At 35.6% G+C, this 26,409-nt stretch overlaps 1 protein-coding gene and 1 long non-coding RNA gene across 3 annotated transcripts; both read right to left on the bottom strand.

Annotated features, from left to right (window-relative positions):
• Positions 1–384: 384 nt before the first annotated feature.
• On the bottom strand, positions 385–20,827 carry LOC129953847 (collagen alpha-1(V) chain-like). Its single transcript, XM_056067347.1, has 10 exons — positions 20,700–20,827; positions 15,339–15,792; positions 5,068–6,671; positions 4,943–5,014; positions 4,781–4,891; positions 4,459–4,719; positions 3,489–4,406; positions 2,855–3,430; positions 862–2,802; positions 385–798 (listed from the first exon to the last, which is right to left on the bottom strand). The coding sequence occupies exons 2-10, from the start codon at positions 15,637–15,639 to the stop codon at positions 655–657; spliced, it is 5,928 nt and encodes a 1,975-aa protein (XP_055923322.1). The 5' UTR covers positions 15,640–15,792; positions 20,700–20,827; the 3' UTR covers positions 385–654.
• Positions 20,828–21,202: 375 nt separating this feature from the next.
• On the bottom strand, positions 21,203–21,861 carry LOC129942932 (uncharacterized). 2 transcript variants are annotated; one of them, XR_008781126.1, is made up of 3 exons: positions 21,726–21,861; positions 21,471–21,639; positions 21,203–21,404 (listed from the first exon to the last, which is right to left on the bottom strand). It is a non-coding gene; the product is annotated as an uncharacterized LOC129942932 (long non-coding RNA). The 2 variants fall into 2 exon arrangements; XR_008781125.1 differs by having other exon boundaries at positions 21,471–21,662; positions 21,726–21,835.
• Positions 21,862–26,409: the final 4,548 nt, after the last annotated feature.

Below are 26,409 nucleotides of genomic sequence, written 5' to 3'. Positions count from 1 at the left end.
TTTAAATTATTTTATTTAAATTTTTAATTGAGATTATTTTATTTTAAATCGAAGAGGAATTTTAAACAAAAAGTGAAAAACACCATAAAATGTAGGATAAAATATTTAATTTTTTATAATAAAAACAAAAAAACAAAAATAGATACTAAATAAAATACATTCAAACAAATAAAATAGAAGTCGTTGGAGATTTTTTTTAACCCTTGAAGACTTTTTGGAAAAAATGGAATATTCATATGTTGGAAAAGTTAATTCTGAACTACTTAAGAAGACACAATTCCACTTTTCAATTCTCATACCCTTAGTTTTTGAGAACCTTTTGTATGTATAAACCAAAACATGGTTGCCAATTTTCTATGAACTTACAAATTATAAGAAAACTCCTTTTTTTCAAGTTGATTTAGTTTTATTTTCTTATACAACTAGATGACTCTCCTTAAAACTATAAGTACCTTAATATACTTTTAAAAATATACACTTTTATAAAATTATAATTTAACTAATAAGTACACTTATTTAGATTAGTTATTAGGGAACTAAAAATTATGAATTCTTTGGCAGTCAAGTTTGTTGTTCGTCAGTATTTTGTTTTTCATTTACAATTTTGTCGATTTCATTCCTTTTTCTCTTCATTCTCTACTTAAATTCTTTATCTCATTTAAAACACGCTGATCCGACTTTGAAGCCGAAGGCTTGATTTGGCTGTCCATAGTCCATTGGGTAAAAATCGGTTATTGGCAGGTAGTTCAAGCGTTTCGTTCGAACTTCTAAGATCGTCTCCGATTGAATGTTGCCATGCTAAATTACAAAAGAAAACAATGATTTGAAAATTTTCACACAAACGTTTATATTTAAACTCACCTGGCAACCATCAAAGAGCACATTTGGCTTAACAGAAGTTCCATCGTTTCCAATTTCCAGATCATTGTCGCCTTGGAGCTTAATGGCGTTCGTAAAATTGTTGTCCTTTGCACTAAACCAAGCCACACTATTCGAACAAGAGTAGGTAAAGTTCTGATAGCCTTCTTGTGAGAGAAGTTTCAAGAAAGTCAACTGAACCGTACCCACAGTGTCGTAGGTGATCTTTGAAGCTCCTCGCATATTCGAATACCAATCCAATGTTTCCTCCTTTCGCCATGGAATGCTTGGCATTTGAGCTGTATGAACGTCAGCTGGTACACATGTTTCTCCTTCGGCAGTCATGTTGCAGTAAACATAGATGGCATCATCAGCCATGCCCGAATTGGGATCGATCCAATACCAGTCATCTTTAAAGTCTGGATGACCGAAATGAAGATCTCTGCATGTTCGGGCGGGATTATCTTGAGTGCCCAAAGGTTTTCGAATTCGATCCATTTCTTGACGCATTGTATAGATTGCACTGTACATGTCTTGGAACTTGGGAGGGAGATCTTCTTTTTTCGTTGTCTTCTTCCTTTTCGATTTTCGCTTTGATTTGGAGTCCTTTGAAAGGCCCATTAGTTCATTGAAATCATCATCGTCATCCACAGCAGCGAGATCTTCGAAGCTGTGGACGTCTCTGCGACGCCTAATGTCGGCTTTAGTACTGCCGTATTCTCCCATTTGGAAGAGAAGCTCTGGTGGAATGAGTGGGGCATCTGCAGGAGCTCCTGGTGGTCCGGGTGGACCAGCTGGTCCCATATCTCCTTTGGGACCAGTTGCGCCCTCAGTGCCTTTTGGACCCAGTTTTCCAGGTTCACCAACTGGACCGGGTGGTCCATCATTGCCCTTGAAACCAAGCTGTCCCATGGGACCAGTTTCACTTTTGCGTCCTTCGGGACCCTGCGGACCTCGGAAACCTCTATCTCCCTTTTCTCCTTGTTCTCCTTTCAAGCCGACCATTCCAAGTTCGCCGCGATGTCCTTTAGGGCCACGCCTACCTCGATCACCTTTTTGTCCGTCTGGGCCAGTATCACCAATTTTTCCATTAGGACCAGCCGGTCCAACACTACCAGCTCTTCCAGTTTCTCCTGTAGCACCAGGATGTCCTCTCAAACCAGCTGGCCCTTGAGTTCCGGGTAAACCTTGTGGTCCAATAATTCCCATAGGGCCAGATGGACCTATATCACCTTTGTCACCCTTTTCCCCCGTTGGCCCAGTGCTTCCTTGAATACCTGCTGGACCTTCAGGGCCGTGTTTTCCTGGCGGTCCTGGTTCTCCAACTCTTCCTGGTGGACCATATTCACCTGGCATACCCTGTTCACCTGGTTTACCATCTTCACCTTCTTTTCCTGGTTCACCCTTTATTCCAGGCAAACCTGGTTCGCCATTATTTCCTGGATAGCCTCGAGTTCCAACAGCTCCTTTGGGACCTTCTGGACCTGGATTACCCTGTTTTCCTGTAGGTCCAGGTAAACCAGATTTACCTTCTTCACCTTTTGGTCCCATTGGGCCACGTTCACCTTCTTTTCCGGGTGATCCAATCGGTCCAGGTTGTCCTTGAGCTCCATCGGCTCCAGTAAAACCAATTGGACCGGGAGCTCCAGGTTTACCTTGTGCTCCACTGGCTCCCTTGGGTCCGCGTCGTCCTTGTTCTCCAGGTATTCCAATCGGTCCCACGGGACCCATCATTCCATCGTCACCTCTTTCTCCTTTCATTCCTGGTGGACCAGGTAATCCTTGAAGTCCCATGTTACCTGGAGGGCCTGCTATTCCTGGTTTGCCATCTTCGCCTTTTATACCTGCACGTCCCATTTCACCGGTTGGTCCCTTATCTCCTGGTGTCCCAGGTGGTCCTGATTCTCCTCGAGGGCCTTGTGGTCCTGATGATCCCATTGGACCCTAAGAACATTAAACTATAGAATTTATTTTCTTAGTATTGAAATATACCTACCATCTCTCCTTGTGTGCCCTTAAGACCTTTCTCGCCCGGAGGTCCAACTTCGCCTTTGTCACCATCTTCACCTGGTGTTCCTGCTGGCCCTGGAGGACCCGGAAGACCACGTAATCCTGCCAAACCATCGCGACCAACTGGACCAATAGGTCCTTTTTCACCGACTTCTCCCTTTGCTCCTGGAGCTCCCAAATTTCCCGGTGGTCCCGGTCGTCCCATCTGACCCTGTGGACCTTCTTTTCCAGGTTCTCCAGCTTGACCCTTATCACCTGGTAATCCTGGAGCTCCAGATAAGCCGAGCTCACCCTTCAGCCCTGGAAGGCCTGGTTGTCCTTGATGTCCACGATCTCCAGGAAAACCTGGTAGACCTGTAGGGCCTTGTGGCCCTGGGTTGCCCATAGGTCCTGGTGGGCCTGGATGACCTTCTTTGCCTGCATCTCCTGGCAGTCCTGGCTCTCCAGGAAGTCCTGGCAACCCTGGCACACCAGGTTCACCGACTTGTCCCATGTCTCCAGTAGCTCCTCTGGGTCCAATTACTCCTGGCTCGCCTGTGGGTCCTGGTTTTCCTGGTTCTCCCTATACGAACAAGATGTTGATTAAAATATTCAGGTACATTTTAAAATGAAACAATTACCGGTGATCCTCTTTCTCCAGCTGGTCCAGCAGGTCCATTCTTTCCATCGGCCCCTGGTGGTCCAGGCATTCCTATAAATCCTCTTGGTCCTTCAGTTCCTTGTCGACCGGCTTCTCCTTGAGCTCCTGGTGGACCTGGCTGTCCAGTATCACCCTTCGGTCCAACAATACCATCATTACCACGCCGACCTCTAGAACCTCTGAATCCTCGAGGACCTATTTCACCACGTTCGCCTTGAGTTCCTTGTAGTCCTCTTTCGCCTTTAATTCCAGCTGGCCCCGTAGCTCCTGTAGCACCCTTATCACCTTTGTCACCAGTTGCTCCAGGATAGCCTTGGAAGCCTTGGGGTCCTTCTTTCCCTTTTTCACCGGTCGGACCAATCATTCCAACTTCACCACGAGGTCCTTCAAATCCCTTTGGTCCTTCTGGACCTTCAGGTCCCGGACTTCCTGGTTGTCCAGCATTTCCACGCTCTCCTTGCAAACCAGTATCTCCTTTTTCACCATCCAAGCCACGTTCCCCATTGTCACCTTTGTCCCCCATTGGCCCTCGAGGTCCATCGTCACCTTTGGGTCCTCTAGATCCTGGGAAACCAACTGGTCCCTGAACACCTTGCATTCCTTGATCACCTTTGCTGCCCATAGAGCCCGGTGTTCCAGCCCGACCTGGAGCACCATCCGCTCCAGGCAAGCCCGGTAAACCAGGTTTACCAGATGGCCCAGATATTCCAGGCGGTCCAAGATTTCCCTGTTGACCGGGAGCCCCTGGTGGTCCAGATGCGCCTTGTTGACCTGGTGCACCTGGAAGACCAGTCAAACCGGGGTTGCCCTTCACGCCTTGAGCACCTTCGTTCCCAGGTAAACCAGGATTACCTGCTGGACCGGGAAGTCCTCGGGGTCCAAGAAAACCTCGTGGGCCCTTTGGATGGATAAAATTATTTGAGCAATAAATTGAAGTCAGTAAGACCTACCAACTCTCCTGGTAGCCCCGGCAATCCTGTGGGTCCCTCTTCTCCAGGCTGTCCCTCGAGGCCTTGTTGGCCTTTCTCTCCTGGAACTCCTGGTACACCTCTATGACCCTTATCACCTGGCAAACCTGGCGAGCCCATTGGCCCGATTTCACCTTTGACTCCAGCTGGCCCAACGGCTCCTCGTTCACCATCTCGACCAGATCTTCCACGTCGGCCTTCACGACCTTGTAATCCCGCTGGACCCCTAAGACCTCGAGTTCCCTAGAGAAAAATTAAATGTATTAATTAAACATAATATAGTTTATAGCTTTGTTAAATTTACCGGTTCTCCAACATCTCCTGGTTCTCCTTTAATCCCCTGAGGACCTGGTGGCCCACTTAGTCCAGGAAGCCCTGTTAATCCCATTGGTCCTTCTGGTCCTTTCATTGACATCTAGTAAAAACTTGTTGGTAAAAAAGTGTTTAAAACATTCCTTAAACTCACCATGTGTTGTGAAAGCATCTGTCTCAAGGCCTCAGCTTGGGTATCGGGCCCTTTCTCATTACTTTGGCTGATCTAAAAACAAAACCATCAACTATCTAAAAGACTCAGTGAATTGTGTAACTTACCGGAACAACAAAAACATGACCCGGTGCTCCAGGACCTCCAGTTGTGCCTGAAAGACCATCTCTTCCTGGATCGCCCTTTGGTCCTCGTTCTCCTGGAGGTCCCGGCAGTCCAGTATAACCTCTTGGTCCGGGGTAACAAGTGATAGAACTTGGTTGATATGGTCCTAGTGTGGTTTCATTATTTCTTCGATCTGGAACTATTGTCGCCATATCAGTGCCTACTCCTGAACTCGTTGATGGCTTGTGCTTCTTTCGCCCTTTTGATTTTCGTCTTCCACCTGGCTTCTCTCTGCTTCCTCCTAAGCCAGCATTGAAGGAATTCAAATCAAACTCATCCTCATCTTGGCCACCACTGTTCTCCTGAGAATCAGTTTTGTTCTTTCTCTCTGGGATGTATCCATGACCGTTAAGACCACCTCCCGAAAGTGATTCCTCAACTGAGACTTCAACTTCGGTAGAATTGGGAGCTTCAATTGAATTATCAGTTGGTCCGAAGCCACCAGTTGTTGAAAGATTATCATCAGATTCTGAAATGCCTCCAGGATGTCTTGAAGAATGGTAACTTGAGCCCAAATTGATGCCTCCGTTTTCCATGGCACCTCCTCCGGAAAATGAACCAGAACTGGAAGAACTACTTGACGAAGTTCCACCTCTTGAACCGCCTTCATTTTCAAAGCCACCAGACCCCCCGACATTTCCAGAGCTACTCCCAGTTACATATCCATCAGACCCACTTTCTCCAAAACCACCACCGCCACCTGAGGATCCACTTAATGAATAGTGAAAACTAGAGCTACTAGTTGGGCCACCACGAAAACTCTCAATCGTCGGGTTTTGACTGGAACTTTCAAAATATGTCCTTCCCAGCCCACCGCCACCTCCACCAGTAGAACTCCATGATGAACTTTCAAACCGCCGTATATCATTCAGGTCTCCCTCTTGAGATTCCCCAACAACAACAACGTTTCTACACGATGGAACATATTTCGAGCAAATGTCATAACCAGCATCAGGATTATCAGCAACATGCATCATCTGAATGTCACCGGTAAAAAAGCCTTCATCATCTGTCAACTGAACTCCTGTCAATATCAAACCATTAGTCGGAATCGACGACCCCAACTGCCTGTCCAAACGTCGAGTTACTTGCTTATTGCAGTCCAAAATCAAAGTCGCAGCATTTCCTTTGACACTGATTCCAAATCGATGCCATTTATTGTCATTGATACCAATGCCAAAGTTGATGTCATTTCGTTGATAATTCAATCCGTCAACTTGTTGATAGATCATTCCGATTTCCCGACCAATTGTCACCGAAAGAACATCTTCACTCTCTTCGGAGTAAATTGTGAAGACGGGGACCTTCACTTGACTTCGATTGCTAGGTTTGACAGCTATCAGGATTGAAAAGTCTTCAGGGAAGCCGTTGGGGAAGGCTTTCGATGTTTGTATGGTTAAGATGGCTTCTTTGGTTAGAGTGAAAGCTGGTGATGGATATGAGGCTTGGTAGGCGTTGCGTTCGCTGCCACAAAAACCTTTCGCTTGTTTAATACCAACTGGGACATCCGATATTCCGAACTCCTTGATAAGATCAACCAGGCCGTCTGTAAAACAAATATAAGCAAAGATATCATTAGAAAAATTCCCATAAATCTTTGTTGCACAATTCTCAAGAATCCATTTCATCAGATTCAGATAAGAAAAACGTCATATTGGTACCGGCGTTTCTTTGACTTGAAGTCAACCTTATCTTCGAAACCATTGACCCAGTTCGAGTCGAAATTCATTATTTCTATAAACAGAGCCTTTGTAATTAAACCACTTGTCTGTTTAATCAATTAAAAAGATTCTATGTTTTCCAAAGTGCATTTTCTTATTTGAATTCCTAATTTTATTTCTCTGTTTATGTAGAGAGTGTTTGACCTTAATGATTGTTGCGGCATGTGCAATATTGAATTCTAGTGATTCAATTGAGAGTGTCAACTTAATGAATTGATTTATTGAGCTTGACAGCAGCTGCAAATATCAGTGGTGTTGTTGCAAATTTCAAATATGGACAAGGAGTGCTGGAAAAACATACTCATTGTGTCGACGAAGCTTGCCACAACACAATATCATGCACCCAATTTAAAAATAATGCTGCGGAAGAATTTATACATGCAGTGGCAATTAAGGACGCAGATCTGTGTCAATATGCCGTACTTAAAGTGCATAGCGTTGATGCAATGTATTCTTTTTCGAAAGCAAACAAAAAGTAGTGTAAAATTAAGAACAAGATTTTGAATTTTTTATTGTTTTTCGTATTTTGTATTCGTCTATTTTTAAAAACATTTATGTAATGTAAGTCAAAGCCCATTCTAACGGGTGGTTTTTCAGAGGCATGGGATTTTAAGCTGGCACCTTTTTTCGTACTGACAGGTATTTTAGCAGCTGTCAAGTAATTTAGTTTTAATTTGATTTGACAGTTGAAGAATTGATTCGGTGAATGGTCCTGAAACAAGATTGCCGTTGAAATAATTGGTCCGTATTTTAGTCCGCTAAAGAGCCATGATTATTGACTTTTTGTTCATCAATTGAAGAACCATTATGGAATTGAGTTTTGATTTCAATAAGACAGCTCAAAATGCCACACAGCTTGTGCCACACTTGTTTTATTGAAGTGAACTTTTTGTAACGCATGAGCATATTTAAGGGCCCGTGGGTTGGTCCCCAAGTTTTTGCGATTTAACGCCGCTTAGTTATTATCTGTGGAAATATGTTAAGTCGCTTAAGATAAAAGTAAGTCCGACCCAGGCGTACTAGTCATGTGCTAGAAATTATTTATATTTATATTTATGCCAGAAGATTAGCTTCTGATTAAAAATCATATGTTTTATTTCATTTCAATGCTCTATACCTCTAAAAAACACCGTTTATGAGATATACGTAGAAGGTTAATGTTTTTAATTGAACAGAAAATTGACTATTTTTTAAAAATTGGTTGTTATTTTATTTTTTAGCACAACTTTTCATAAGGATATTTATTACTTTGTGTTAGCCTCATCCTATTTGTTTATTTTGACAGTAGGTTTTTAAAATAAGAGAAATAGAAAGATCCATCCAAAATTTAACATACACTTATTATCAAAAAAGTTTTCAAAACCTTATTTTCTGTTTAAACTATTCCTATTGAAATATATACAAAACATTACATCTCATTTGTTGTTTCCAAGAGAAGAATGTCCTTAAAATTGTAATTTTATTCAAGTTTAATTGGATTTATATGCAATTTTGTATGTTAAGTTGAAAACGTTTCATCTTTGATTTTTGAATAACTACCAAATATGACAAATTTTACTGATTGTAAACATTTAAATGAAAGAAAATTCAAAAATGTACAAATTTTTGATATCTATTTTTCGTATTTTCTATCATTGATTTATGTACATTTATGTACACTTTAAAAACTTTCGGGAAACGGCCCAGGCTGATAAAAAAAAAAAAACCAAACGGGCGTCCGATCACGGTGCGGAAAAGGTTGAGCGAGTTAGGAGTGCTTTACAGAAAAGTCCTCTCCGTTCGGCCGTATAATATTCTCAAGCGTTGAAAATTTCTCGCCGATCTTTCAATAGAATTTTGAAAGCAATGCACTTTCATCCATATACAAGATCCTTTTCACACAAGAACTCTTACCGACCGATTATACGGCGAGGTTACAGTTTGCTAGGCAAATGTCATCGAAGTTAGCCAGCAAAGAAATTTCACGTGAGTTCCTAATGATTAGCGATGAGGTGCATTTTTATTTAAATGAAACCTTTAATAAACAGAACTGTCTCTATTACGCTGCCGAAAATCCGCAGAACATCGTCGCGAAATCCCTACATTCCGAACGCGTAACCATCTGGTGTGGAGTTGCAGAGTGGAGGATAGTTAGCCCCTACTTCTTCACCGAAACCGTGAATACAGAGCGCTATGTCGAGATGCTACGGTCGTTTTTGGTACCACAGGTAAAATGGAGACATACACTGAATCGTACTTTTTTCCAACAAGATGGTGCCACCTGCTATACCTAACGAGATATGTTGGAATTCCTACGCAAGCACTTCGGCGACCGTTTAATCTCTCGCAGCACCAAGTTTCAGTGACCGCCGCGTTCGCCAGATTTATCCGACCGTGACTACTTTTTCGCTTGCAATTATGCAAAAAGTTTTCAAAAATTTCGATAAACGCCTCGAAAATTGTATTGAACGAAATAGTCATCATTTAAACTATGTGATTTTTAAAAAATAAAGATTAAAAACCTTCAACTGTTTACTTTTATTTGCTTCAAACACGACCTCGTAATGTTTTGATGCGGCTGAGCTAGGGGTATTTAAAATGTGTCAGGTTTTTATGCCCAACACTTTATTTTAATTGAAAAACGTTTCATCTTTGATTTTTCAATAACTCTACCAATTATGATAAATTTTACAGATTGTAACATTTTAAATAAAGTCAAATTTACAAACTTTTGATATCTTGTTTAAAATAAATAAATAATTAGAATTCGCTTGAATTCGAATATTGCCTTATAGTTCTTCTATCTGTCCCGTACCCGTAGTACCCGTGGCATGATGGTTAGTGCGTTGGACTGTCATGCAAGGGGTCTTGGGGTTAATCCCTGCCTGTGCCACTTTAATTAAAAAAAAAAAATATTTTCGCGGGTACTGCCTCTTGCTAGGAATTGACAAATTCTTGTCATTAAAAAGTGCTTTCTCAAACTAGCCGTTCGGATTCGGCCTAAAATTGTAGGTCCCTTCCATTCCTGACAACAGTACTCGCACACAGGAATGGTTGAGAGTTGTAGATCACTAGGCCCTGGTTCACAACGGACTGTTGCGCCACCCCATTTGATTTGATTTTTTTTCTGTCGAATTAGCCAGTAACATTCCACCCCTTAAACGATTCAGGCGTAATACTCGCACTTCCAGGAATGCTCATCAGTTTACCCTTGATCTCAATTTCGGGTGTATTGTAACTTTCAGACCAATGTGCACCGGTATCTTCTTTTAAATCCTTCCCTATTTTCCAAATGCTCATACTGTGTTTAATTATAAACAAACGAGTATAAATGGTACTAATAACCCCTTAAGTGCGTGTAAATTATAAAAAAAAATCTATAAAAACACACCTTTAAAGTTTGTTGTGGCAGGTTAATTTTTTTTGTTGATTAAAAATTTGGCAGTTTTCAAAATACGATTACTGAAAATACTCATGTTCTTTAGGTTTTGATAACGATAAATCATTAGGCTATTTGTTAGATTCACAACCATTTTTCTTTTTTTTGAGAAACGGTTTTCAAAAAAGACAATTGGTTGAAAACAGAATCACCAAAAATTAAACATATGACACTTCTTGTCAAAAAAGTAAAGAAAAACCAAATTTTAAAGAACTGATAGTTTTTCTTAAAAGTAGTCGTAGTGAACCATTTGCCATTTGCTGTTTTCTTAAATAGTAATTTTTTTAAATTTTAATTTGACAAACTTTCTTTTTTTATATCAATAATTTGAATGCAAATGTTGGTACATAAAAACATATAATTAAGTCGCTTCCATACGATAAAAGAATTCCCAAAGTAATGTTTTTCTCGCCTCATGTGTCAAATTTGTCTTATTTCCCTGTACGACCGATTTAAATAATATAGGTCAACAAAATTAAGCTTTTTATTTCTGTGTCACAGACAAAAATATACTTTTTTAATTATTCATTTTTAAAAATGATAAAACAACCCAAAATTAGGTTTTTAGGGCTTAGGCAAAACGCAATTGTATTTGTAATGATTTTCAAAGTTATCTTTTAATCAATTCAGTATCTTATGGCTAAATCAAAATCACGCTTCGGGTTCGTCTGTGTTACGGTGGGCCGAGGTTGCTTTGAATGACATTTCTATTATTTCATCCCTCTAAAGAGCAAATATTTTGTTTGTTGACATTTTTTACAGCTGTTCAGCTATCAGACAAAGCAAATGTTCAGATAATTGAACTAGAGCTTCGTTGGTCACATTACGTTACATTACGTTCTTTTCCTTACGATTGCCAAACGAAACTACATTGTAATAGCATGCGTTGAATTCCTATTTCTGACGTCTTAGACATCAGGTGAAGCTGAAGCTGAAACGTGTTTGTGATTCATCCATAACTTAATAATTTCTTGAAACTCACATAGTTTATGAGTCTTCTTTTAACTTCTAGAAAACCTAGGGTGTATTGCTTTCTTGGTTTTGAAAGACACTTATTTGAGTACTGATTTCAAATCCATGCTTCGATTTAAACTATGTATAATGTTCAAATATTTAACTTTATAACTTTATTTTTATATTTTTCAACAATATCAAAATTTGAATGTGGTAGTTTACTAAAACAAACATTAATTTAAACCAGTTGGTCTTTTTCTGTTCGAAACCGTTTAGCATAAATCTAAATCTAACAACTTATGATTTAGATTTTTCGAACATTTTATGAAATCCTATGGATATATGTATGTTTCTGAATTGAAAAAGAAAATTGTCAAATTGTTTTCAGTGTAAGATAGTTCAGTATATTTCACTCTTATACCATAACTGAAATTTTAAAATAAATTCAAGGACAGATAAGTTTGTTCGATAACTTGAAAATGTTATTGAACTTTGTTTTTTTGTCTGTGAAACATTGCAACAAATTTATTGTTACTGTAACTATAGTTTCAAAATCCAAGTTACTTATGTCTGATACTATTGTGGATCAATAAATCTAATTATAATTTTGTACATAGGTCAGTAACTCAAAATCAGCTACTTGGCCAAAAAGTATAAACCCGATTCTATCAAAGGGAATGAAAAAATGCTTAAATATGGGTTGGAAGAGATAGAGTGTCTGATACATTCTCTTCTTACACGTATTAGCTGTATTTTTTTGAGTTTTCAATTTCACTTTGTAACAAAACTTTAAAATTTGAAAAATAATAGCAGACGATACCTATGTATGTATTTAGCTATCGTTCAATCGATATCGTTTTGAGGATATTACTTTGACAATTATGGTCAAGGAGGCTAACAAAATTTAATAATTCCTAAAATGACAACTTTAGTTATCGAATTATTTTAGAACACTGTTGTCCAGCAAGGTATGGTCTTACTATTTAATTTGGAAGACTCCCTGCATATGAAAGCATTCCAAGATTATAATAGTTTTCTAAATATGCCATATTTAAGAGCTAAAACACAATAGTTAGGGTTTTTGGTGCATTTCGCGCAGAAATGTAGGAAATTGTTTTGAAACGTTGCTTTTTTCCAAAAATACAATAAACTTTGTATGTTTTCATTTCTATTAATGCAAAAATTCAAAAATTAAGAAAATGAAAGAGGATCTGATGTGTAAAAATGTCGGGTTTTTTTGAACAAATTTTGTTAACTCAATTTTCAGGAGTCTCTTATTACTATCGTTATCAATCAGCTTACTCCTATTTTGATCTTAAAGGTGTCAACAAAACTTACAAATTGTAGAGATACAAAGGTTTGGTTCTTGAATTTAAAGAACTTGTTGCATTTAAGTACATAATTTCGCTAAAAAATTAAATTAACACAAAGTATGGTATTTAAACAAATAAGTTGGTAAGAAAAGTTTTTGTAGCTCTCACAAATTACACGTTTTAAAGCTTTTATGTCAATAGATACGAAACGTTTATTATGTTTTTTACTTAGCCATTAGTTTAACAAAAGTGTCGCTTAATTTTGTTGGGGCATTTGTATTATTGAAATTCGTGTTTAAATCTCAGTTCTAGAGCATCCAAATCAAAAGTAGATTTATTTAATTATTTAGCAACTTTTAAGATCTTTAGTATTCAACAGAAAACTAATTTTGAAAGAAAAAAATGCTCGACTTGATTGCTAGAACTTGCTTATTTCAAAAAGTCTGTTTAAAAATATTTCCTATATTTTAAGATTAAGAAATGTACCTTCAAAATAAGTTTTTTTTTTTCAAAAATTCAAAAATCATTTTAAATTTAGTTTTAAAAATATTTTTAGTAAGCACTAAATAAAGAGCTTATAAATATTTATATGTACATTTTACATTTAAATTTCGTCAAAAAATGTTGTCCCCTTTCTGAGATATGGGATTTTGTAAACAAAATTAGTATTTTTTTAAAATCAAACAAAAATTTATTTTATCATAAAAAATCATCATCAATTTGATCGTTGACAAGGGCTTGCACAGAAAGAGTAGAATTTTAAAATCGATCCATTAGTTCTTGAGAAAACTTAAAAATAAAATAACGGTTTTTTGAAGGGTACCCTTCTGGAGAAATACGAAAATATGTTTTTCTTGTAGAAAGAAGCCAAATTAGGAACATAAAATTAGGAGAAAGTTTAAAAGTTTAAAATCTCAATTTTAATCAACATAATTGTTTGGACTGTAGGGGCCAGGAAAGACAGACAGACGGAATAAATCGGGATACCCACTCTTTTCGACTTCTCTACCGTCGTAATATCATATTTGATTAAAAGCTCTAGTTTTTAATTGTTTACTAATGAAAAACTTGCTATATACATAGTTCTTATATGTCGCAAGTAAAAATCACTTCAATAATCACTATTTATGTGTGTCAAAAAAATGTAATACCAAAATTGAAGGGAATTCAAAGGGAACTTAATATAAAATTGATGATCTCTTATTCAAGGTTTCTTCTTAAGAACTTGAATATTTACTCTTTTTCAAAACAATTTTTAAAAAAATAATTTAAAGCATGACTAAAGTTTTTTTAAAATTCTAAATTGAGCAAAAACAAAAGTTTTAGTTGTTTTTATAACAGCAAACCACTTTTTGGTGAATGTCGTTAAATTACTAACAAATCTTTAGATGAAATCTTTACTTATACAACTTAACTGTATAAACTTTATGGATCATATGACCCCCCTCCCCTGGATCGTCCATTGGTCAAAAGTTGATGAATTTGTGCTGTGTTTTTGGAATATTTTGGAATAGGGCTTCCGATTCATATTATGGTCATGGTCAAATCTTCAATCAGAAGTAGTACTTTTAGCAACAAAGTTTAAGGAAGTAAAATACAATAGTTGTTTTCATATACAAAAAATAAATAGTTCAAAATATAATGGCGGTCATATCCATTAACGCATAATACGATTAGTTTTAAATTGAAGGCAATTCCTACAAAAAAGCAAACAAATTATCTGCCAGGGGGGATCATAACTTGGTTATTACTTGGTTTGCCTTTTCAAATGGTTAATAGCTTTGTATTTAAAAAAAAAGGATTCAAAATACAGGAATGTATGGACACAAATTTAATCAAGAATATAAAAACTAAGTATTTCATATCCCACAGGACGCATTCAATATGTCCGTATTGATTCAATAGCCTCAAGTCCAATAGATGTTTCCTTGGGTCTTCCTCAAGGTAGCCATCTGGACCACTTTTGTTTTTCTTATATTCATAAATGATCTCCCTGATTTTCTCTTAAATTCATTTTCTTTGATGTATGCCGATGATCTCAGATTTTTGAGATGCATTAAGGATCCGGTTGACTGTGTGCTTCTTCAAGAAGATCTTCAAAGCTTATCAACATGGCGTAAAGTCAACAAATTAAACCTCAACATCTCTAAATGTCAATGTTTTTCATTTTCCCGCCGCTCTTCTCCTTTTGTATATAATTATCATATTGAGAATAAACTTCTCGATGGAGTCTCAACCAAAAAGATTTGAGTGTCGTTTTTCACTCTAAAGTCAACTTCGCTTATCATTTGGAATTCATAGTTAATAAGGCCAACTCTATGCTTGGATTTGTTTTCCGCAACTCTAAAGTTCTAAATGATCCCTATATCTTAAAAACGCTTTACATTGCTTATGTTAGATCAGTTCTAGGGTACTGCTGTATGGTATGGAATCCGTTTTACAAAACTCATTCTGTTAGAAATGGAAAAACTCAAAGAAAATTTACAAAAATAGTTATTTATAAACTTAGATGGAACGTTGATGCTATGCCATCATATAAAACTCGATGTAAACTATTCCCTACAATTAAGCTTTTAGAAAAAATATATTGAAGTACATTTCTGGAAATCTTTTAAAAACCAATTCAATTGAAATTTTCATAATTAGTAAGCTAACAGACTACAGACAAAAGCTGCCTCCGACGACGACGACAGAGCAGTCTACAAATTGTCATCTCAAATCAATTTGCAATACAAATTATTTTCCAAATTAACTTAAAGTTAAGTCTATTATTTTGTGCAATAAAAAATAAAAAAAAGGCTACTTACTATCTCCGTCATTTCTGTCATTGTCGTTGGCGTTAGCGTCAGTATCGGCAGCAGCAACGTTCACATAACCAAAAGTTGAAGTCCATGTGATATTAAAGATGACGATGATGATGAGTGCAGTACTGAACGTGACCCATTGTTGAGGCAATAAAAGATGGTGATGTCTTTGGTCAGGCGATGATTTATTATTATTATTTTTAGATACAGTGACGGCAGTAAAAAGTGAACAACTTAAACTTTGATCATTTCGATTGTTTTTTCTCCGTTTAAGAGGAATTTTTCGCATAACTTTGTTCACCATTACACAATTCGATTATTTCGTGCATTGAAAATGATTTGTTGAATTTTGTTTAACTTTTTTTTTATATCACTTTTGTTAAATTTTAAAATAAAAAACACCACTTAAATTATCGATTATTTCTTAGTTCGATTTTTATATCCATTTTGATGAAATCTAAGAAGGATTTTTTTTTTAAATTAGTATAAATTTTCTCTTTTTTCACTTTAAAATAGAAGTATTTCTTTTTACCTACTTTAACCCAATCACTATGCTGGTCGTCACATAAATGATAAATGAAGCCTATTTTAGAAGCACAAGACTCTAATAAATTGGGTAATAAAATGGTATTGATAACATTATGGCCTCCAAGAGGAAGTAATTATGTCTATGAATACTTCTGAATTCTTATCAGACGCGGATTATATTCTTGTCTTTCTGGTTTGTATTAAGTAATACAATGTTTTTTTTTAAAGTTCTTAGTTTTTCAACAATCAATTTCGTTTCAATAATTTTTTGAAATAAGAATTTATAGAAAGAACTCAAAAAAATCTTGACCTATGGACAAAACTATTGCAGAAGTTTAAATTCCCTTTGATTTGTATCGTGCGTCGATGGAAAAGCAAAGTGGTATAAGTCAAAATTGTATTATTTTTCATTTAATTCACATTAAACTTACAAAAATCTTTAAATTTTTGACAGTCAACACAAATTAACCACAGAATCAATACCTTAAAAAATCTTCATTAAAAATATTTCATATTTTAATAATTCTGGAATAAATTTTATAAAGCAAAGAACCGATTTTAAAATTGAAATAAAATCTTTTTGCTATTATAGCGACGATGAATTCATTTTTGATATACGTAAACAAATATAAACACATCCCTTAACTGTGATGGAATTTCAGCAACACAAATATCTATTTCACTATAACCTTATCAAGAAAAAGATCAAGAACTCATCCTTAACCTTCTCATTAAAAAAATTGAATGTTATAAAGTTGCATAAACTCTCGTTAAAGTTTTCGAGATTGAAAGTCAACAAACAATAATAGAATTAGTTTCATAAGCATTTTTCCAGTTTTTTTGAAGATCATTTCTAAAAAAATTCAGAACAAGAATAACAACACGTAAAATTAATTTTATTGATCATCAAAACTTTAAGTCTTTTCGGCTAATTAAAAATGGAACTAGCTCTATTGCTCCAAATCCTTTTCAGAAGAAAATGTCAAAAAGCTCAAAATCAGTATCATATTTCCCAAATCAATTTTAAAATATCATGAAGCCCAAAATACTAATTGTCATATGTTCCTTTTTTGACATTTGGGCCTTCTGTCAAAACTTTTGTTTATTTTGGACACTACGACAGTTTGAGCCTTTAATTTTATCCCAAACGCAAGCGTTAAAAGAAAAAATTGTCAGATCGCCCAAATATTTTGTAGCTTCATAATATTGTAAGAAATATGTTTGGCTTTATTTCACTTTCAGAAAACTAAAACCCGGACGCTCTTTTTTTAAATTTTGTGTGAGTATTACCACATGCTTTGGATTTTTTTTAACTTTTTGGGCCTTGTGTCCATTTTTGGGCTTTGTGACATTTCAGGATTTGGGCTTAATGGTTTTGGGCGAAAAGACCTGACGCTCATTTGTACTTTGTGTTTATCTTCTCTAAAAAGTCACAACAAGAACAATTTTGGCATTTGTAAAACTCAAGAACTTACAAAATTCACTTTTGTGGAAATATAATTATAAGATTGAACAATTTTATTTTGCCAATGTCAAAAAATTCACGAAAAAAAGATAATTATAATCGAAACTTTATCGGTAAAATTGGAATTTTAAAATTATGCTTTCAAATATTTTTCTTTTTATCATAGAAGACATTTGGAAAATAATTATCTCCAAGAGAAAAAATAAATGATTGATTGTTATGTTTCAGAAAATATATTGTCAATAGCAGTTAGTAATAGTCAATACTGATTTAAGGCACAACTGACTTCTAGGATCACCAATATACATACTTTTGATTTTTCGCCTATAATACTGTTCGATAAAATAACTTTTTTATTGTTTCTTTCTTTTCCTTAATTCGAACCTCGAATTACAATTTTTCTATCACACCAGAGCTCTGTTAAACACTTTTCAATTTGCAGCTTTGCACTTTTACTTTGCAGGAGTTTCAACAAACTCAAATTTGCAAAGTCTTTTATTTAAAGTCTTTTATTAAAAAAATTATTGTTTTAAAAAGTTTTGACATTTTTCAAAGCATTTCTTCTTTTTGTTTCACTTTGTCAATTTTATTTTAAATTTTGAAAGCTTTTCAATAATATGGAAACATAATTTCTTCATTTGCAAATAATAAGAGTTCATTTAGAAAAGTAGTCGAAAAATAATTTTAAAAAATATATGAGCCGATTTGAAATTAAAGAAATAAATAAAAGTTAACAAAATAATGGACATAGACTATTTTTATTTTTAATCTTGACGAATTACCAGGAATATGAGTTTTGAATTTTAACCTAAACTCCTTGATTCATCCCAATTTCAGAATGTCTGATTTTGTACAGGTTTTTAAATATTTGACATAGTAGCCATCCTTCAATGGAATTTGACAGTTTATAGCAAAAAAAACTTTAATTTAAAAAGCTGCTATAAAACAATGTCTACAGAAATAAATCGTTTTAAAGAATATTTTGAAAACGAAGCAGTAAATCATATTGACTAAAGAGTAAATTATTTTTCGACCAAAGAGAGTTTTCGATAACAGAAAAGTGTCATATTTTATCAATTATGAATTTCTCTCTAAAACCATTTACTTGGCACCAAATTTTTCAGACATAGCCTCGAAAATATTTTCCAAAGAAGGTTATGCTTACGTAGCTGTTTGCGTTGATTTTTTCCAATGCATATTTGATATTAATGAGCACAATCCAAAATTTATAATTTGCAACCGTTAAATACATAAATGAAACACTTTAACTTTTACCTTTTCAAATAAAGTTTCAAAACTTATAACGTGAAATGTGGCTTCACCTTGCAAATATTGTGAAACACTTTGCAGGAAATTTTTGTTTTCAAAGTGAAAAGTAGTTGGTAAAAAATGCTAAAGACAGTCGAAAACGGATTTTTTAATTCTAAGTTACTAAATAACACATTGTATGAACATTTTGCAAATTATAAATCTTCGTCTTCTTAATAAAGTTTTAATCATTTTAGTATCTTACTTAGCTTCTGGAAACTTGTAATAGTTATTATCCTTCATTTGAATCTTTATAAACTTTTAAAAATTCTTGAATTTAACGCTTTTGCGATTTTATAAAATAAGTTTTGGAGATGATTTTAAGTCTTTATTTTGTATCCGAACTTCGATTTAACTATCTGCTCAAATTTTGAAACATGAGTTCCAAAATTATTTTTATATTTTTGCAATAGCGTTTTAGAGCTGTTTTGACTTTTCCTGTTAAAAACTGAGCATAAATAGTTCAGCGTATCTTTAAGATTTCTGTCAGAAGCGTGAAATCTAACAACTCATTTTTCGAAAATTGTATGAAATACTATAAACATTTGAACTAAATATTTAAGATATGGATCACAGATTTAGAAGGATTTCATAGAAAAAATGAAATTAATAACCTCAAAAAGCCTTACATACATGTGTATTGATATGTTTCTTTTCGAATTTCAAAAGGAACAAAACTTTATCGGCCAGTTTTATATTTTTTTGTCGCTTACAATAAGTCGACGAATTGTTGGGTGTCACTTAAGCCTAATTTACGATGTCAAAAATTCCAAAATGAATATAAGGAAAAATAAATCATTAGTAGCTTTTGTGCTCAAAACAAGAATTTAAATTATTCGCGTATTAAAATGCCCATAACCATTAAGTAGATTATTACAATGCGGAAAATGGAAACCCTGGAAAAGTACTTTCAGAAAAGCCTGATAAATCTCAAAACACGTAGTTTAAAGAATTTAGTGAAATCGAGTGAAATAAAACCGGAATCTACTTCCAGTGAAATTAATAAAAGGTACTATATATTGTCGGTTTTATAATTTCGAATACTTTTCGAAATCACTTCAAGTAAAATTAAAGTAGGTGACACATATCACAGCAGTTCAAAAATAACTTAGCTGATTGCCACAATTTGTGTGTTTTTGTTTTGTCTGCTTTTCAATAAAAGTATCTATTATAAAATATTTATATTTTTTAGCTAGTAACAGATTTGCGTTTTTATGCGTAAAGTTTTCAAAAATCGATTGCAAAAAGCTCCGATATTTCTATGGCATATTCGAAAATAGGTCTTTGAATTCGTTTTATTCGAAATGAATTGAAGAGTATGAAATAATAGCTGCGTGTCTTTACCAATCAAACCTATTTTTACTACTTAAGCTTCAATTTTCTACAATAAAAATCTAGTCGAATTTAAATCACTAGAAAATCACAAGCACGCGCAATTTCACTTCATTTTGACTTCAAAAAAAAAATTAAATCATTATCAATAAATAAATTTAGAACTTAAGTTTTTTGGATCACCAGTAAATTTTTGATATGTCGCTAATTTTTGGAACTAACGACTCTACATAAAGTTAAAATCCAATTAAAGTTCTTTAAGTTTTGCTCAATCTAGAAAATTGAAAACTTTGAAAAATATATCCAATATTTCAAAATTTTAGTAACTCGATAGAAAATTTTTACAGATATGCATGTATCTAATCTTTTTTCAAAATTTAAATTCTTGAAAAAAATCAGCATATTTTATCCTTTTTAATTATTATTTCACATAAAAATCTCAAAAACCGCAGTTTACACGAACAATATTTCAAATCACACATCCGAAACCATTAAATAAGTTGTGATAACCCCATTTTATTGCTTAATTATCTCTCGTATTTCTTAACATTTCAGCATCTCTTCTACGAGAGGTCAATTTTGTAAAATATGGTCTATCAATTTTTAAGACTGATCTTTTCTAAGACCGTTTCTTCACGAAAAAATAAATCCTTATCTCTTTCTTCACACATATCCGAACACACTTGTTTTTCACTGACAATGTGTGAACCAAGATTATTTAAAGGACTTACGCAATAACACGAGACACGATTTGGTTTTGGTTCGATACTCAAGTTTAACCAAAAGAAGAAGCGACTTGAATCCACGACCGATGAAATGAAACTGATCGAAATGCCGGCTCGATTATGATCAAGAAGTGGAAGTTTCTTCAAGATGTCACATTTTTATATTCTGACTTAATTTTTTTGAATTTCAATAAACTATCTGTTAAAGAGATAGGCTTTTTTGTGTCATGCTATATTTTTCGTAATGATGCTTTTCTTTTTTTTTTGTGTACTTGGGTAATGTGTGTTGGAACGTACATAATTAAGTTCTCAAGCCCTGATAGCGAGATGTTTGTTAGGGATTTTTTGCTGGGCTTTCATTATTTGTAGAATTTGATGAATCGAACCCAAATGTGAATGAAATCTTTGAATGGAATTCATCAAATCTTGGAAACAGTGAAGAGACAAAGATCTAACGTTAAGTTGACCTTAAAATTTGATTAGTTACCATTAGAAAGAAAGACTTGTATAAAGATGGCGATTACAGTTTTTTTGGTTTATTCATTGCTTTCAAAATAATTTATAAAACTGTGAAATGTGTTTATTTAACTCAGGTTTGATTACTTTCTTAATCTTAGCAGCGTCTCCTTCTTCTTACACATGGGGGAGTATCATAGCAGTGGGCCTTGCAAGGAGCTGAATATCGACAAGGTGGATTTCTTTGAACAGGCTCTAAAAAAAAAACATTTTATTGGAAAATAAAATTGTTAAATTTTGAACATAGAAATTTATATTTACTTGGGTAGCAACATCCTTTCGGTGGCATGCAACATTCATTCATTACAGATGGTTCACATAACGTTAGTGGAAGATAAGGATCACAAGGGTGGTCGGGGCGATGACGAGGTCTATAAGGCACACAACAAGGTCTTGCACCTGAGCATGAGCAACAACAAGTTCTGCACATCTTTAAATTTGTATTTCAAGTTGCTGATTAATGCAATTTTTTGTTTGGAGTATTTGATTAAATTGTAAGAACCATTGAATAATTACCTTATTTTCGGAAAATTTTGAAGGTTTTTGCCAAAGGTTTGTATTTATTAATTTTTTTTTAATTTTGATTGTTTTTGTGTTGTTTGCTATTGCTATTGATTTGATTCAAATGAAAAAGTCTAAAATTAAAAAAAAAATGTATATACATATGATTTTTTTTTTGTATTTTCAAAGTAGAATTAGAGTAAATATTGGTTGAGGAATCCAATCAATGGTACTACCTCCCAAGATGAGAATCCTTCATATGTCTTGCTCTCGGGAAGCTTTTTTCGTCGTTCACATCTCAAAAAACCATTTAAGATATTGGCTTCAAAACGATTTCATGCTGTGCTAAATTTTGTTGTTAACTGAAGACAATGGTCTTATAAAATCCTAACTGTATTTTTGTATATAAAAATTAAAAACTCTCAAAACAATGCTACTGAAATTTTAAATAATTGGATTCTGACTAAAATTCTCGGCAACAAAAGTTCAATTGCAACTTTTTTTTTACAAAACACGAGAATCTACAAAAATCGCAAAAAACTGATAAGAAATGGTTTTCGACTCAAGTTTTGGGAGAACAAAGAAATAAATTGACTTGAAATTTTGTATCTCACACAAATTATTGACAGAATGGGAAGTTATAAATGTGCGTCTAATTCCAGCCTTTATTTATTTCATTGTTTTATTTGTTATTTTGACACTATATCGATAAATAAATGTGAAATCTCACAAGTAACATCAGTATATCGGCTCATATGGTTTATTTTGACAGCTGACATTTTCTTCATTCGGTGCCTTTTAAGCATTTCAGATTTTTCAATAGAAAATTTTCGCTTTAATCTTGCAATTCAAACCATGCTTCTGTTATTTTATTTTAAAGAACAAACCATTTAATAAAAATATATCAATTAATTGAATTTTAAAAATTTACATAGCCTAAATGCACGAGGGATGTGTTCCAAGATGTTTTTTTTTTATTATGGTGATGCCACACTTTATTAATGAAGAAGTTAAATATAATTTTCAATTTAATTTGAACACAAAAGACATCATTCTTAAGGTTTGTCCACACCAAAGAAACATTTCAAGAAACAGGTTTAAAAGACGTTTTTAAAATACTTTCCATTTGTTTAAAAAACATTTCTAGGTGCGTCTAGACCAAAGAAACATTTTTGAAACACAGGTAGAAAGTTAGTCAAAGCGAAATTTTCAATTGGTTCCAATAATAAAAAGTGGTCCAGAAAAACAGAGGTTAAAGTCCACTGAAAACTTCAGACATAATTGCACCAATCCTTAAGGCAATTTTTACCTGCTGTCTTTACCTGGTCCATATTTTCTAGGCATGGATAGAAGTTAAAGTTGTTTTTATTCCCAAAGCAGGTAATTGCTCGCAAGTCAATTCTAATGATCTACGACCTATAAATCTATCATCATTCCTTCTTAAGGCCTTGGAAAGATTGATTGATATCCATTTAAGGGCAAGTATTGATACAAGACTTCTGTCTTCATCTCATCATCACATCTGCACTAACATCTAAACGTAGAGAGTTGGCAAGAGGAGTTAATTAATTTAATGCTCACTAGCAGAATAAGATGGCTTGGTCAGGAGAGCGCATGGAAACCAATGCTCCGGCTTGGAAAAAAGGATTTCAGAGTGATCGCCTATGCGGACGACGTGGCTATAGCAGTTTCAGGACAACATTTTTACACCTTAAAGAACTCTTACAAAATGCCTTAGACAGCCTAATACTTTGGGTTAATCGGTGTGGGTGTTAACCCACACAAAACCGATTTGGTTTTATTATCGAGGAGATACAAAATTCCATTTGTCAACTCTCCCTATATTAAAGGAATCCAATTAAAATTCTCAGACGAGGCTAAATACCTGGGTCTTGTTTTAGATAAAAAACTAAGTTGAAAACGCAATGTACAGGAAAGAGTAAAAAAAGCTACTGTAGCTCCCTTTTCATGCAAAAAATCTATCGGTAATAAATCGGGCTTACAACCCAGAATCGCGCATTGGCTATGCACATCGGTATAATTAGACCGATTTTAATGTACGGTGTGGCAGTATGGTGGACTGCTTTAAAAAAAGCTATAAACCGCTACAAATAAATAAAGTCCAAGGTTCAGCTTGCCTATGTATAAGCGGATCGCTTCGAACGACCCCATCTGCGGCACTGGATACCTTACTCTACCTAACACCTCTTGATATATTTAGCAAACAAATAGCTACAAGCTCTGATATTCGGCTCAAAGCTTCGTGGCAGTGGATTAACAACAACATTGGCCACTCCGTAATTTTTATTAGAATCAATTCTAAAGCACACAGACTACACCATCCCCCAACTGCAATTCGAGAGAAACTTCCAGATTTTTATATCTTCCATTGTAGCATGGTTGGTGGAACTATTGGCGATAAAAGAAGTCTTGTCCTGGGTAAAAGAAAACGTGATATCAACATCTGATATCCTTATTTTCTCAGATAGTCAGGCCGGTATAAAATCTCTGGACTCTGTCTCTTCAAACTCTATAACAGTCCATAACTGTAGTTTAAGACATCATCGTTTCAGACATCACCGCCATCCAGGAAATACGATTAGATAGGCCGGGCAAAAAGAGGATGAAAAACTGCGATATTTACTATGGGGACTGCTACCTCGAAACCAACAGCGCTTATTTAGATGCGACTTTGTCATTGGAGCCAGACTTAGGCAAGAAGTCTTGAGCTATAGGTGCATTAATGAGCTCCTCATGACCATACGCATCAAGGCTAAATTTGGTAACATTAGACTGATATGCGCGCACGCTCCCACAGAAGAGGAAGATTATATGTTCTTCGAGCTCTTATAGACAAATCATATGAGCAGTGTCGTAGCTACTATATTAAAATTGTCCTGCGGGATTTTAATGCCAAGCTAGGAAGGGAAGACATCTTTGGTGAAATAATCGGGAAAAACAGCTTGCACGAAAACATTTCCGACAACGAATTCAGGCTCATAGATTTTGCTGCGGGGCGAAACATCATGGTAGCCAGTACGCGTTTTCCACACCTCAACATCCACAAAGGAACTTGAAGTTCTCCAGATCAATCTACCGCCAACCAGATTGACAATATTTCGATCGACGCCAGACACGCTTCCAGCATCATCGACTCTACCTTGTTGTAGCCAAGGTAGCACTTCGGGTTTCGAGACCCAAGGCAAAACAGGGAGGTGAAGCAGGTACAACGGCTACACTCGCAAGAGATAGCTAAATCCTTTTCCGACCGAGTTACAAGTAACCTCTCTCGAAGTTCTTTGCCGCCAACACAATGTATCGAAAACCAGTGCCAACATTGCCAAGATGCAATCAGAGAAGCCGCCTCTGATGTGCTGGGTTTCAAGCAGCCACCAACAAGTAACCCCTGGTTTGATGAGGAATGTCGGCAGGCAAATGCAGCCAAACAACAGGCACGCAAAGCGGAGCTGCATAAAAGCAGGAATATAGTTCGAAAGTTTTATGAACAAGTGAAACTAAATTCACAGGTACATAAACCTAAAACCGAAGGCTGCAAAGACGAAAGTGGATACATTGTTGTGGAACCGCAATCAATGCTGAGGATATGGAAGGACCACTTCTGTAGACTGTATAACGGCGACGACGAACTGAATTCCTCTGTCAGGCAGGATGATACATTCAACATAGACGAAGAAAGCCAACAATCCCGTCTTCCCGACTTAGACGAAGTAAAGATTGCCATATCTAATCAAAAGTCTAATAAAGCTGCTGGAGCAGATGGCTTGAATGCCGAGCTCTTTAAAGCTGCTGGAGAAAAGTTTGCATGCACTAACTCATCTGTAACATATGGTCGGAAGAAAGCATGCCCTATGAATAGAACCTCAGTATTGGTTGCTCGATCCTGAACAAAAAGGAGACCCTCTATACTCCACCAACTATAGAGGAATCAGTCTACTTAACATCGCCTATAAAATCTTCTCTGCCGTAATATGTTAACGTCTAAGGCCCATCGTCAACAACCTGATAGGTCCTTATCAGTGTGGTTTTGGACCAAGAAAGTCTACAGTCGATAAAATATTCACATTACGGCAGATCCTGGAAAAAAAACCCAAGAACACCAAATCGACACCCACCATATTTTCATCGATTTCAAGGCCGCATATGACAGCATATACAGGGACGAGCTGTATAGAGCCATGTCTAGTTTTGGCATCCCTGCTAAAGTAGTCCGTTTGTGCAGGATGACCATAGAGAATTCACGCTGCTCCATAAAGGTTGGAAACAACTTAACAGAACCTGTCGATGTCAAAAAAGGTTTTAGACAAGATGATGCGCTGTCATGTGATTTTTTTAACATCTTGCTTGAAAGAATAGGGTAGAGCTTACACATCAACACTAGAGGCACTATCTTTCTAAAGTCTGTCCAATTACTAGCATAAGCTGATGACATTGACAAAATCGGAAGAACTCAACGTGATGTCTAAGGGGTTTTATGAGTATTGAGGCAGAAGCGGCAAAAATTGGTTAAACGGTTAATGAGGGCAAAACAAAGTACATGCTGTCATCAAGAAAGGGCCTACAACACCGACGTCTTGGTGAAAATGTCACCATCGACAGACGTAACTTTGAGGTAGTCAAGAACTTCGTCTACCTAGGCTCCGCTATAAACGCAGAAAACAGCACCAGCACTGATATCAAA

This window comes from Eupeodes corollae, chromosome 1, assembly GCF_945859685.1.
Source record: "Eupeodes corollae chromosome 1, idEupCoro1.1, whole genome shotgun sequence".
NCBI classification, from domain to species: domain Eukaryota; kingdom Metazoa; phylum Arthropoda; class Insecta; order Diptera; family Syrphidae; genus Eupeodes; species Eupeodes corollae.
Note: the sequence above shows the minus strand (reverse complement) of the source record. Positions and strands in the feature narration are given on the sequence as shown.